The sequence below is a fragment of the Anomalospiza imberbis genome, chromosome 16 (assembly GCF_031753505.1).
Source record: "Anomalospiza imberbis isolate Cuckoo-Finch-1a 21T00152 chromosome 16, ASM3175350v1, whole genome shotgun sequence".
Lineage (NCBI taxonomy): Eukaryota > Metazoa > Chordata > Aves > Passeriformes > Viduidae > Anomalospiza > Anomalospiza imberbis.
Genome location: NC_089696.1, coordinates 1988213 through 2002505, shown reverse-complemented (window position 1 = coordinate 2002505; position 14293 = coordinate 1988213). Strand labels below are relative to the sequence as shown.

Here is a 14293-nt window from a genome sequence, read left to right as displayed (position 1 = left end):
ATGGTCATGGAATAAATACAGAGAATTGCTGTAATTTCTGTGGTTTTCAGACCTCTGGGTCTCTCTGCCCTCTGGACTGACATCAGTGCTTCAGCACTGACTTCATTGTGCTCTGGGTTCAGACACCCAGGCTGCAGCTGAGATCTCAGAGCTCCTCATCACAGCCTCTTGTAACACTAAAAAATTAGCCCTAAAATCAATTTTATTCCTTTGGCTTTGTTCTGCTCTCCTTGAAAATGCTGTGTGTTCTCTCAGGCAACAAGCTGTGCATCTCAACCTTGTTTTTGAGGTGCTTCACTGCACATTCTGGGAGTGTAAATAAAATTTGTGGCATCTCCTACAGTACAGTACAGGTTGCTTTTTTTTCTCAGGCTGCAGGAGAAGCTGCAGCTGCTGCCCAGCAGCACCATCAGAGTGGGCTTTGCTGCTCCTCACTCTCTTGCTGTGTCCCCCAGGCAATGTGGTGGCCCGGGACGCTGGGAGTGGTGTGGACACTCTGGTGGTCAGTGGGGACAGTCGCCTGCTGGCCTTCGTGGGGCCCTCCAAGTACGTGGTGACAGTGATGGAGGCCTGCTCACTCGATGAGGTACCCAGCAGAGTCCCCTCACTCCTGGGGACAGGGCTGTCCCCTGGAAACTCCATAGGCGGCATCCAGGGAGGTGGATCAGGGCGTGGGGCTGACACTGAGCTCCCTGTTTTCCCTTCCGTGAGATGGAAAGAACAAATTTGAGGTTTCTTCTCCTCTGCCTTCGTTCCCCTCTAGAAAGATAATTTGGAGAGGTGCTGTGGAGGCTGTCAGCTCTCACCTCTCTCTTGACCTGCTCTCCTGGGCATTGCCTGGACCTGCAGCCCCTCATTAAGTGGGAAGGGAAGGGTCCAGGGGGCTCCACAGCCTCGTGGTAGGAGCACGGGAGCAATCCTGAGGCTCCTGCAGGGGTTGTTCAGTGGCTCTTTGTTCCACAGCTGCTGAGGGTGGACATCAGCATCCTGGACCTGCACAGCACCATCTTGGACTCTGCAGTGAAGGTCTGCTTTGGTCCTGTGCCTCAGGGCGAGCTCCTGGTATCCACTTCTTCCAACAAAATCCTTGTGCTTGATGCAAAAACCGGACGGCTGGTGCGAGAGGTAGGACACTGAAATTCATCTACCAGGTCTCCTGTGGGGGCTGGGCACTTCTTGTCTCTCTGGGAGGTTAAATGAGAGAAAAACCCCTCCTGGAGCTCACAGGCTTCACAGAAACACAAGTGAGAAGCCTGCAGCTGTCCCAGCGTTCTCGTGCTCAGGGTGAGCCGAGCTTGTCCTTGTTTTCCACACTGTCACACTACTTTTCTCATGCTGAAATGTAAATAAGGATATGAACCAGCTCAGCTAAGGCTGCTGGTGCCATTTCTTGTCCTCAGGTGTCCCCTGTGCACAAGCTGAGCTGTTCCTCCTTGGCACTGAGCGAGGATGGCCAGTACCTGCTCACTGCTGGTGACAAGGTTATCAAAGTGTGGGACTATCGGATGCGCTTCAACATCAACTTCCAGGTACTGCCCACCCAGGGAAGGAAGGGGGTGGTGCTGCATTGCTGAACCTCCAGAGAAGAGAGCAGCAAATGAGCTCTGTATGACCTGGCCCAGTGTCCCCAGTCCCAGTTTGCCCAGCAGAGAAATGCAGCTCCAACCCCACACTGTAACAGTGCCTGGCAGTGGGCACAAGCTGGGGCTGCCAGAGCACCCCAGTGAGACCCTCTGCAAAGGACAGAGATAGGTGATAGCTCTGTGTTAGGGACAAAGAGAGAAAATGGAGAGGAAAATGGTTCACTCAAGGCTTCAGAGGCAGGATAAGACTTTGGACTCTTCAGCTTTTGCTTCCTTCCCTAAATGAGTGTGTTGGAGGTTGGTCTCAGGTTGATCAGCCCACTGGTGTGAGAACTGTAGGTGTGATAGATCCTCTTCTGGACCTTCTGCTGAGGCCTGTAGACCCTGGCTGGGCAGGACAGGGGGTGGAGTAAGCCCATCCTGACAAGACAAATGGCGATGGGGATTCGAGGCGCGCTCTCTCCCAGGTGTTCGTCGGCCACTCAGAGCCTGTGCACCAGGTCGCCTTCACCCCAAACCAAGAGCACGTCATCAGCGTTGGGGATGCCATCTTCCTCTGGGATTTCCTAGCTTCACCTCCAGTCAAGTCATCCCCAGCCAGGTAATGGTGCTGGCAGTGCCTGTCTGTGTCCCCTTTCCCTGCCCCATCCCTGTGTGACTCCGGTCTCCTCACCTTCCCAGGGCTTGTTCCCCTGCGTCCACTCTGGTGCTGAGGTCAGGTGAGTTTGCCTCTTCCATGAGTTGTGCTGGCAGCTTTCCCAGAGGGTGGGGATTTTGGGGGGATGGTTCCTTCCCTGAGGGAGTCATGTAATGGGGGGAAAACCAGCTAATTAGCCTTGAAGGACAATCTCAAATTAATTGGCAGCACCTCTCAATCTGCCTAGGTGGGGATGTTCTAAGCAGAGCCACTCTGGGCTTTCTGGTAGATTTTCACCTTTTGCCTTCTGTCTTTCTCTGCCTCCATCTCCTCTGTCTTCTTTCTCCCTCATTGTCCCTCTCTCTCTGTCCTTCTCTTTCTTAAAACACAGAGAAGTGGCTTCTATGGAAGCTGGAAAGCTGAGCTTGGAGGTGTCACTATCCAAAAGGATGAGAGGAGCATGGGGTGAAGGAAGTGACACCAAGCCTTTTTCTTTCCCAGACAGCAGCTCTGAGACGCCCAAGGATGTCTCTGAGACCCCTCGGCAGACAGTGCCTCTTCCACTGCTGTCCTCCCCACCGTGTCTGGATATCAGCTCTGTCCACCCAGCAGCATTTCAAAGTAAGAGGAACTGCTTGCAGGAAAGAGGAAAATGAACCTCATTTTAGGAAAAACTTGCCTAGTTCAGCAGCATCCTTGGAGCCATCCCTACCTGGGATCCCTTCTGGCAGACTTGACAGACCAGGCTGCAATTCCTTCCCCTAAGCTGGGGTTCAGCACCCCTTTATCCTCTGCCTTCCTCCACGTACTGAGCTGCTGGCACAGCCTCTCTGACTGTGCTAAACACCTTGTTGGTCATTCCTAATAGGAATTGTCTGCTTTGCCCTCCACCCTATCAGCTGAGCTGTTCCACAGAGCAGGGGAATGACACTGCCAGAAGTCAAGGGGCCAGGCACACATGGAGTGGTCCTGAAGGACGTGGATGGCTCCATCTTCCCACTGATTTTTCTCCCCAGGTATTTCCTCTGAGTCGGACAGGGAGGAGGAGGCAGATCTACCAGACAGCAGCAGGAAGGTGGCAAATGAGCACAAAGATGCCTCAGTCATTGTGGTGGAATCAGATGGGAATGAGGAGCCTGTTGTGAGGCCCAAAGTGAGGCAGGAGAGCTCGAGGTCTCCTGAAAAGCCAGCAAACAGTAAATCAGGGGTATTGCCTGCATGGCAGCTTGGTCTATCCCCCAAGACCAATGAAAGACCATTATTATTGCAGGGCAGAGGGACCCAGACACATGCTCTGAGCTGTGAGGTGAAAGGCTGCAGCGTGTTCCTTAGGAGTTTTCCCTTGGGCATGACTTTCCAAGGGAAATCAGTATTGAGGGAAGCTCACACTGATCCCTAAAACTGCTCGTTTTTCTGCCTCTTTCCCTGCTGCTGCTTCTGGGCACACCAGAAGCTTGTCTTCAGCCTGGAGCCAGTATCATCTCTGAGTGGCATGTCCCATTAAATCCAGCTGCAATTAAAGCTCCCAATGGCTCTATTAATAGCTGCACAGCCTGGGAGCTGCGGTGGTGTGTGGCGACCTGCCAGGAGCAGGCAGCTGCCAGTGCTCAGCCTCAGCAGGACTTGTTGGAAAACCTCAGGATAAAACTGCCCCCAGTGCTCCTGTTCCAGACATGGAGCTGTGGGGCTCGTGGTTTCACAGGGATGCCCGGAGCACAAGGCATGGGTGTCCTTAGGCTGTTTGCAGTGGGAGGTGGCTGAGCGGGTGTGGGAAATTTAGGATTCCTGGATAACTAATTAATATGATTAAGTAGAATCTGTTTATTGTTTACATTAAGTACTTATTTATATAACTCTTCTGTGTAAGCTGATTACGTATTTTTTATTGGCATTTTTGTTTGTCTACGTGTTTTGTATGTACTTTTCAGAATATGTGATTGGTTATAGTTTAGGTGCTTTACAGTTCTTTGTTGCCTCTTTTTTGTGGTCTTGGAATTCGGGTTTTAGCTTCTTTCTTATTTTAGTACAGTTTATGTCTTAGTAACTTTGATGAATTTTAGAGAGCTTTGAGAAAATTCTGGTAAGAACAGTTACAAGTGAAATGGCTGGTGCACACTGTAGTCTGAGTTGTTCAGATGCATTACTACAGGTGGGAAAGGAACTAACCCAGGGAATGGCTGGAGCTGTGTCAGGGAGGGTCAGGCTGGATATCAGGAAAAGGTTCTTCCCCCAGAGGGTGCTGGGCATTGATTGAACAGGCTCCTCAGGGAATGGGCATGGCTGCCAGAGCTCCAGGAACACTTGGATGATGCTCTGAGGTGCAGGGTGGGATTGTTGGGTGTCTGTGCAGGGCCAGGGGTTGGACTCACGATCCTTGTGGATCCTTTCCCACTTGGGATATGCCACATGTGACACTGCAGTTTGCTTTTTGCCTCGTGTGCGTTCACACGCGTACAGCACCTGAATATAAGTGAGCCACAGCCTGGGTGCTGCTCCCAAACCCTTCCCAGGAGTAGCATCCCACGGGTACCTTTTTCTCCTTTGTGTGGCAGAGCCCAGGAATGGGGCCAAAACTCCCAAGTCCCAGTGTTCCATCCGCCCAGATTCCTACCGGCATTTCACTCCTCGCTTCAAGGCATCAGTGCTCCCCCAGGTGAGAGCTGTGCTGGTTACCAGGTGGAGAACAGGCATTTTGGGGCTGGGGTAGGTGGATTTTCCAAATTATTTCCATTTTGTTCTCTGTTGGAAAGCAATTTGGGAAATATACCCCTGGGCTGATGTTCAGTGAGAAATCCTAACGTTAATTCCCTGTTCTCCTCTACATGTAACTCTTCCCAGACTAGTAAAAAGTGAGTTGTGCTCAACTCTTTTTGTGTTGCCCAAATCTGCATACATTTTTATTCAAAAGGAGTGGAAATGGCATGGCTATTGAGAGTGAAAGACGAGTGAGCAATGGAGTGATTCATTGTGCTCCCATATTTGCGAGCAGCTGCATTGGCAGAGCAGGCTGGGGAAGGCAAATCCATGGAGTGTGGTGAGGAGAGACACAGCACAGCTCCTGCTCTGTTAACAAACACAGCAGGGATAAAACAGAAACTTAACTCAGCCCTTCCCTAAGCTCTGCTGCTAGTGCTGGAAGAACAGCTACATCCAAATTTCACCCCCAATCCTCTCTCTGTCCCTCCACCTGGCAGCATTTTTCTCCCAGTTCTCTTCCTGTTGAAGTATCTGCATTCCAAGTCAGTGGAATTCTTTCCCAGCAGGAGTAGCAGCTGCTCCTCGGCTGGGCATTTGCTGCCAGCCTGTTTTGTGCCCTATCTGAAAGCATCTGTGCCTGGCTATGCTGGGGCAGTGTCTCTTTTGTTATGGAATGTTATTTGTCTCTTCCATTATGGAATTGTGTGAGTGTTGGCAGGATCTGTGTGGGATGTGTGTTTGAGGACACTCACTTTTTCCTGTGTGGGTGTTGATGCACCTGACCAGACCATTCTTCCAGAGATTATTTTAAGCCAGTGTCTGTTTTTCTTGCAGAGTTTCTTGTCTCCTCCAGTGGGCAGTGAGGTGCTGAAGCTGAAAGCAGTGATCGGCTACAATGGGAATGGCAGAGGGAATATGGTGTGGAACCCAGATACAGGTACACTGGGAATGCTCTGGAGTGGTGGGATGTGTTACCAGAGAAGCTGTGGCTGCCCCTGGAACCCTGGAAGTGCCCAGTGCCAGGTTGGACAGGACTTGGAGCAGCCTGGGATAGTGGAAGGTGTCCCTGCCTGTGGCAGGGGGTGGAATGAGATGGGCTTTAAGGTCCCTTCCAACCCAACTCACGTGTGATTCTATTCTGTGATTCTGGGGATGTGTACTGAGGGAAATTATGGCTGACTGTTGGATTGGGATCTTTGCTTGAACACAAAGGTTCTTTGTGTTGGCAAATCCAGTAGCTCTTTGCTGTTGGCAAGCTTTAGTTGGTGGGGCAGAGTCAGGCTCCAGTTGTTGAGTGGACAGAGCGGGAGGGAAGCTCACAAAGCCCATCCTGCCTCATTTCTCCAGCTGGAATGATGCCCAGCAGCTCTACTTTACTCAGGTTAGGGAAAGTGAGATTTCACCCCGCTCCCAACCTGCTGCTGCTGAGCTGCATCAAAGAGTCAGCTTTTACGTATTAATGAATCACAGAATTTTCCACGTGGGTTGTGGTGGGGGCTGTATGTGCAGCCTTTCCATGAAAACATCCCCTCTCCTCCCCCTCCTCTGCCAGGCTTCTTCGCCTACTCCTGTGGCTGCGTCATCGTGGTTGAAGACCTGCACTCGGGGTCCCAGAGCCACTGGCTGGGCCATGCTGAGGAGATCTCCACACTCACCCTCAGCCACCATGCCCAGGTGGGAGAGGCTGCTCTGCCCCAGGCCAGGGCTTGTCCCTGGCACTTTGCAATCCCTGAACCTAAAATCCCATTGGTCTGTTCCTCCTTCTGCCTGGAGGCTATGGAGATTATTTTAGAGTCAGCTGTCTGTTGTGCTGGCTCAGTGTGGGCTGGAGAATGTCCAGAAAAGGGAACAGAGCTGGGGAAGGGGCTGGAGCACAAGTCTGATGAGGAGCTCAGTCTGGAGAAAAAGAGGCTCAGGTGGGACCTTCTGGCTCTCCACAACTCCCTGACAGGAAGGGGCAGCTGGCAGGGGTCAGGCTCTGCTCCCAGGGAACAGGGACAGGATGAGAGGGAACAGCCTCAAGCTGTGCCAGGGGAGGTTCAGGCTGGACATCAGGAAGAATTTCTCCACGGAAAGGATGGCTAGGCATTGGAAGGGGCTGCCCGGGAGTGGTAAAGTCCCCATCCCTGGAAGTGTCCAAGGAGGAGCTGGATGTGTCACTCCATGCCCTGGGCTGGGTGACAAGCTGGGGATCAGTCACAGGTTGGACTTGATGATCTTGGAGATCTTTCCCAACCTCAATGATTCCGTGATTCTGCAAAGGCTGTTCCCTTCCTCTGGGTGATGCTGCCTTTCCCTCCTGCCATCAGCTGAATGGTTGTTTCTCACTGAATTCTCCATTTGCCAGCCACATCCCTTTAATGTGGGATAACTGAAAAAACCGTTAAGGCTAATGAGCATTCTCTAATTACTTACACATTGTTCTGTTAGGTTCTTGCCTCTGCCTCAGGGCAGAAGCATGGAGACTCCCACTGTCAGATCTGCATCTGGAGCACCCAGGATGGGGCCTGCACAGCAGAGCTGTTCCACCATGAGACACAAGTGCAAGCCATGGCATTCTCCTGTGATGACAGATTCCTTGTCACCATAGGTGAGCACTCCTGTAACAGCAGCTGTGGGTGCAGGGGTGCACCCCAGAGCAGACAGCTCATGGCAGGAGGGTGCTGTGAGCACCAAACACCTGCCAGATGTGCAGCAGGCTCATGGGCAGGAAGCTGTTCCATGGTATCCTTGGGACAGCAGGGAATGCAGCAGTTGCAGCTTTCTTCTCCCGACTCATTGGTGCTTCTTAAACCCCCTGTACATGGTTTGTGGTTACTATTTATAGTGTGCAGAGAGAAAAGCCTTCTTCTGGACTTGTTATTGCTGCCTAGACGGACTTGGACAGAAGTAGCCAGGCTCCCAACTGTGAGCCTCCTGCCAGGCAGCCATGCCAGCACAGGATGGATGCTCAAGCTGTCTGTTTTGTTCAGGCAGGGGACATTTAAAGGACAACATGCAATTAGGGAGCTCTTGTTTTGCATGAGAGGGCACCTGTGGAGCAGGCAATACGCTCGCTCCAGGCTGGTGAGGCTGCCTTTGGAAAGGAAAGCAGGCTTTGCTGGAGAGAAAGGGAGCTTTGTGCTCTTCAGGGAGCAGTGTGGGAGAGGAGCTCTCCTCCTCCAGCTCTGATCTGGGCTGCAGGGGAGGGAAAAACTGAAAGTCCACAGAGCTTGTGGGGCCTGGGACAGGCAACAGCAGAGCACTGTCCTCCTGAGCTCTCTGGAAGCTTGGGAATTGGCCATCACTGAGGCCAACGCCTTCTGCTCCCACCCAGCTGTGGTGGCTTCCATGGAGGTCAGCTCCCACCTCAGCTGGGACCTTGGCAAAGGTGACATCCCGTTCTTTGTCAAGACAGGGTTATTCCTGAGTGCCCTGTGTCCCTGGAGAGTTTGTGTGGGGCATTCCCCAAGGTGTGCAGCAACTCCCAAGGATGGAGAAACAGCAGGGAAACTGCTCTGCCTGCTCAGTCCCAGCCCTGGCTGCTCCAAATAACTCCACTGCCAGGACAGCTTTGCTACAATCTCCAGTGTGAAGTGCTGGGCCAGTTCTGTCTGCCCTTAACGGGGCAAGCATCTCTTGTGTTGTGCAGCTTGTGCTGTGCACAGTTGTGTCCATGCCTGGAATGGTGTTTGGGACAGTTGTCTCCCAACAGCTGGATGAGGGGGTGACACTGTTGATGTGTGTGTGCTGTGTGGATGTTTGTGAGCATCCTGAGGCAGCAGAGTTCTTCCTGCTGTCTTTCCCGTTCTCCTTAGGGGACTACAGTGACCAGACCATGGCTCTGTGGAGCACCCACACCTATGAGCTCATGCTGTCCACTCGTATCTCAGAGCCTCTCCATGATGTGGCTTTTAGCCCTTTCTCTCACCAAGACCTCGCCTGTGTGGGGAGGGGAGCTGTGACATTCTGGGTGTTGGAGCAGCAGGGAGCTGCTGTCAGACTCAAGGTAAACCTTCCTTTTACCTTTTAAGATTTATTTTCAGCATCTCTGACTTATTTTCTAAGCCCCTGGTGAGGGCTCTGTGAGAGCTGATGATTTCTCTTAGTGAGGTGATATTGACTGTGCACAAACAGCTTTTGGTTGTATTTGTGGCATTAACTGCAGGAATTGAGGGGAGGAGGATGTTTTTTCTCCTGATGCATCTAAGCATGTTCATTCCCTTTGACATTCCTGCTTTTTGTGCTCTGGCAGGTTCATCGTGCCCCTGCCCCAGACGTGCTGGGGCTGGTGGAGCTGACCTCTCTCTGTTATGGCGCTGACGCTCTCCTTTACAGTGGGACTAACTCAGGCCAGATCTGTGTGTGGGACACAGAGACCAATTCCTGCTTCATGACGTGGGAGGCTGATGAGGGCGAGATCGGTGGGTGCAGTGCCAGGGCTGTAACAGGGAATGTGTTGGGAAAGAAGCCCTGAGCTCACAGACTTCCCACTTCAGCTGTGCTTGGAAAACCAGTTTGCTGTGTTGGATACAAGATGTGTGGGGTGGCAATGGATCTGTGACCTGGATTTCCTCAGGGTCTTGGGTTTCCTGGGGGCTTCATAGAATCATTAATGTTAGAAAAGGTCTCTAAGATCATCAGGTCCAACCACTAACCCAGCACTGCCAGGTCCAGCATTAAGCCATGTCCCTGAGCACCACATCCACAAGCTGTTTGAATCTTGCAGGGATGGTGACTCCACCACTGCTCTGCACAGCCTGTGCCGAAGCACCTACAGTCCTCTAGTCTCTAAAACAGTGCTGGGCTGTAGAACCCTCCCACTTTGCTGCCCAAGTGGCTGTCAGGAGCACCCTTGGAATGATGACAGGGTATCATTGTCACCACTTGTAACAAAGGGATGGGACCATCGTTGGGCTAAGAACGATTTATTGCTCAGATAAACATCAGTCTCAGAGGATGTGAGATTTTAGAGGAGCAGGCAGTCGGCCATAGCACAAAGTAGTCACAAGTTCTTTGTGACAAGGCAATATATAACTTTCTAATCCAATGGACAGTTGCCACAGGGTTTATTTTGCTTTTCTAACCTATCACCTTTACTTACTTCTGCTGCACTGTGGATACTTTTGTCCAATGGCTTCTATCTCACTTGCACACATATGCTTCTACTATAACTTCTAAACTCCCAACCTGCTCCATACCATTACATTACTACACTATAACCCCTTCACCATCTTACCCATACAGTTTCTTACTTACTTAAGGCATATTCTTACTTACAACTACAGAAACATAAGATTTTTCTACTTAATGTCTATGTATTGTATTTTTACATCAATCCTAGCTTCTCCCAAGGCTGCAAATCAAACCCTTCAGTGTCTGTGGAAGTTTCTATTTTTCTGATTCCTACAACAAGGAGTAATGGATACTGACAGGTGCCCTTCCTCCCCAGGCGTGCTGCTGTGTCAGCACCACCGCCTGCTGAGCGGCAGCAACACGAAGCGCATCCGCCTGTGGTCCGTGGCCACCGTGCAGGAGCTGAGGCTGAAAGGGCCCAATGCCAGGTAGGAGCTCGTGGCCCCTCACCTGGCAGTCCCCAGGACCTGTCTGAGAGGTGGCTTTGTGCAGGCAGACACCATGTGCAACCACGCTGCTCCTGCTATGCTTCATCCTTGGCTTTTTCCCTCCATCCCGTCACTGCTGATTCTTTCTGTCTGGATCTTTTGACTGAATTTTTGCCACAGGTAGCTGAATCCTCTTAATAGTGGAAGGGGGGTGTTTATTGTGCCTGAGGTTTGTGTCAGTGGTTTGTAGGAATTCCTTTAGGCGAATTAGAAAAAATACATTGCCTTTGTTTATTCTCTCATGCCATTGCATGCCCTATTTTTTTTTCTTTCCTGTAAAAAAGTAGTTGAAGTACAAATCATAGAATCATGGAATGGTTTGGGTGGGAAGGAACCTTCAAGACCATCCCATTCCAACCCTCCCTGCCATGGGCAGGGACACTTTTCACTATCCCAGGTTACTCCAAGCTCTGTCCAGTCTGGCCTTGGACACTTCCAGGGATCCAGGGACAGCCACAGCTTCTCTGGGCATCCTGTGCCAGGGCCTTCCCACTCTCATGGAAAGAATTCCTTCCCTATATCCCATCTAATCCTACCCTCTGTCAGTGGGAAGCCCCTCTCCCATGTCCTGTCACTCCAGGCTCTTGTCCAAAGTCCTTCTCCAGCTCTCTTAGAGTTCCTTTAGGCACTGGAGGGGGCTCTGAGGGCTCCCAGGCAGCTCTCCCAGTCACTGTTCCATGGACAGGAGCTCCTCATTGAACTGGCTCATTAGCAAGTTGGATTTAAAGCAGGCAGAGTGGCTGTTCCAACATCTGAGCCCATCCTTCTCCCACCCTGCCTTCCTCCAGGTCTGGCTCAGTCCTGCTGGAGCATGAGATCACCCTGGATGGGACCGTTGTGAGCGCAGCCTTTGACGACTCCCTGGAAATGGGAATTGTGGGCACCACGGCAGGGACCCTGTGGTACATCAACTGGGTGGAGAGCACCAGCATCCGACTCATCAGTGGCCACAAGAACAAGGTCAGAGGGGCTGGACCTGCTTTGAGTTTTGCTGTTGCTTCAGCAGGGTCTCTTTCTGCTACAGAAAAAAGGGTTCAAATGATGGGAGAAGAAGGTGTTTTGTGACAACTTGCAATGCACCTTGCCTGGTCCTGCCTTTGGGGTTAGGTTTACTGTGCATAGTGCCTGGTCCTGCCCTTGGGGCTGAGTTTACTCTTTCCTATGATTGATAAGGTTGGAAAGGACCTTTAAGATCATCAAGTCCAAGCACCAACCCAGCACCACCACAACATTCGCAATTAAACCATGTCCCCAAGTGCCACATCCACACATTTTTTGGACACTCTTGGGTATGGTGACCCCACCACTGCCCTGGGCAGCCTGTGCCAGTGCTTTTACAACACTTTCTGTGAAGAAATTCTTCCTAATATTCAATCTCAATTTTCCCTGGTGCAAGTTGAGGACGTTTCCTCTTGTCCTGTTAGCCCAAAAGCAAAGCTCTGCACCATCCTTTATGTTCCCTCTCATCTAGTGTGTCCCATGAGCAGGATGAAGGGGCAGGGCAGTGACGGGTCTCACTCCCTGGTTGGGGTGGCCCAGAAAGGTGGAAAAGTCTCTCCTCCAACCCGTGCCTTCAAAGAAAGACTCAGTAGTCTTCATTCGTCCGGTCTCAAGGTAGTTTATTGTGTGTTATCTAAAAGATTTCTCCCTGAGCTGCTGCGGTCCGTTCAGCAGTCAGGCAAGGGCACACACTGACTCCCAGGGGGCTGGTGCCCTCTTTTATATCACACATTACGTGTTAAATGTTTATGGTTTTTCCCCAATGCCCATCACCTATATTGAACAGTGACTTTCTACTCTAAACCAATCTGTGAGTGCCAACATCACCCAGAACATGGAGGTTAGGAAGGAAAAAGGAGGAGGACAGGGCACACTCAAATCTTAGAACTTCTGACCCCCATGTACAAAACCCAGACCCCTCTGTACAAGGCCTAAAACCCCCCTGTACAGCACTCAAAAACTCTTCCTTTCACTTTGTGACTACTTCTACTATAATATCTAAACTTTTGTGATTTCTTGTTCTTCCTGCAAGGTTGGCAAATTGTTCCATGGATCAGGTTCAAAGCCACAGGGGTTTCCAGCTGCATACCAGGGTCTCAAATGCTTCTGACCTGGGCCCGGAACATCCAAGAGTGTCCAAGGGACATTCTGGGTTCCGACAGGGCAGCTGGTGTGCTCTGGTCTGTGGCACCCACAGAGCCCTGTTGCCTGCCTTTTCCCTGGAGCAGGTGACCGAGGTGTGCTTTAGTCCCGACGAGAGTCACTGTGCCACGTGCGGGGAGGACGGCAGCGTGAGGATCTGGGCTCTGGGCAGCACCGAGCTGGTGGTGCAGTTCCAGGTGCTCAACCAGGTAAGGGTTCGTGGCACATCAGTCCCTTCCCTCAGGGAAGTGTCCCCTGTGTCACCAGGTCTCTGCCAATTTCCTTGCAGAGCTGCCAGTGCCTGGCCTGGAAGCCTCGTCCCGTTGGCGTGTGGCCTTATCCCGGCGAGAGCCAGCACGTGGTGGCAGGGTACAGTGATGGCACTGTCCGTGTGTTCAGTGTTTCCAGGACAGAGATGGAGCTGAAAATGCACCCCCACGCTGCTGCACTGACAGCAGTCACCTACTCCACTGATGGTGAGGCTGCCTGGGGTGACAGTGGGGACATGTGACCTCGGGGAACGTGGCTTGGTGCTGCCTGGGTTTACCCTGACCTCCAGCTGCTGTGTCCTGACCACCTGCCCAAAACCCCAGGGCCAGGGAGAGCCACAGAACTTGTCTTAGTGAGCTCTGGTGACTCTGCCAGCTGAGCACGTGGTGGTTGGGACACGGGAGGTGCTTTGGCTCTGGGATAGCCAAGGGGTTTGGGTACAACAAACACCTTTGTTTTATGATTTACTGTGGCTCTTCTTCAGAGTGGAGGTTTAATGGGTGTCTCTGAGACATCTCATCATACCCAGCCCTTGACTGGGATGTTCCCAGCCTCTCACAGTGTTTCAGGACACTGGTATCCCAGAGTCTTGGACCTTTCTTCTCTGACCTTTTTTTCCTCCTACAAGAAGTGTCCCATTCTTTCTTCTCCTCTGCCATCAGGGGAAATGATCTTATCAGGGGGCAAGGATGGGACAGTGGCTGTCAGCAGCCCTCGCACTGGAATGACCATCCATGTCCTGGCTGACCACAAAGGCTCCCCCATCACCGTTCTCCAGTGCACCAGGAAGCAGGTGAGACCTCAGGAGTGAGTCCAGTCCCCATCTGTCACTGCACAGCTCTGGGAAGCAGCATGGACAGCAAGTTTGCTTTGGTGTCCCTTGCTTTTCCTCTTTGGAAATCTTTCTGCATCCCCTCCAGCAACTTCTGAGCAGTTTTTTTTCCAGGGATATATTCAGTGGAATAAATCTCCATGTGTTGCAGGTGCAGCCTGAGTGAGGCTGTGCCTGCAGGGGGCCCTTTAGTGGCAGTTGTTGACACCCTGCATGCAGGTGTGACATGAACCTGTGCCACAGGTTCTTGGAGAGCAGCACCCCACAGGAGCAGCCCAGGCTGTGAGCATGCAGCCCCTGTGCCCCCCAAAAATGGTCTTTGCTAGCCTGTACCGTTCCTCTGTGGAGCTGGGAAGACTTGGCTGTGCAGCAGTGGGATGGTTTGAGTACCTCCTTTGTCCTCTTTGTGGAGAGTTTTTTCCCTTTGCACAGCAGAAATGGGAATAGTTTTCCCTCAGCTCTCAGGCTTTAAGATCATCTACATTGCAAGGCTGTGTTTCCTGGTAATCTGAGACTGAGGAAATCCTCC

At 51.8% G+C, this 14293-nt stretch overlaps 2 protein-coding genes across 3 annotated transcripts in view; one reads left to right on the top strand and one right to left on the bottom strand.

The window, feature by feature from the left end:
• WDR24 (WD repeat domain 24) overlaps window positions 1-14293 on the bottom strand; it is a 249235-nt gene that overhangs the window by 194105 nt on the left and 40837 nt on the right. The gene's annotated exons all lie outside the window — the stretch shown is intronic.
• Window positions 1-14293, top strand: part of LOC137483441 (mitochondrial Rho GTPase 2) — a 46126-nt gene that overhangs the window by 15350 nt on the left and 16483 nt on the right. For both annotated transcript variants that reach the window (XM_068206486.1, XM_068206483.1), the window contains exons 20-37: window positions 456-586; window positions 964-1125; window positions 1401-1529; window positions 2051-2184; window positions 2265-2302; window positions 2722-2841; window positions 3237-3416; window positions 4773-4873; window positions 5752-5854; window positions 6470-6591; window positions 7348-7507; window positions 8715-8905; window positions 9152-9320; window positions 10349-10460; window positions 11309-11480; window positions 12749-12871; window positions 12952-13138; window positions 13595-13725. In XM_068206486.1, the coding sequence (XP_068062587.1) occupies window positions 456-586; window positions 964-1125; window positions 1401-1529; window positions 2051-2184; window positions 2265-2302; window positions 2722-2841; window positions 3237-3416; window positions 4773-4873; window positions 5752-5854; window positions 6470-6591; window positions 7348-7507; window positions 8715-8905; window positions 9152-9320; window positions 10349-10460; window positions 11309-11480; window positions 12749-12871; window positions 12952-13138; window positions 13595-13725 (2465 nt within the window). The remainder of the gene's footprint in view (window positions 1-455; window positions 587-963; window positions 1126-1400; window positions 1530-2050; window positions 2185-2264; window positions 2303-2721; window positions 2842-3236; window positions 3417-4772; window positions 4874-5751; window positions 5855-6469; window positions 6592-7347; window positions 7508-8714; window positions 8906-9151; window positions 9321-10348; window positions 10461-11308; window positions 11481-12748; window positions 12872-12951; window positions 13139-13594; window positions 13726-14293) is intronic.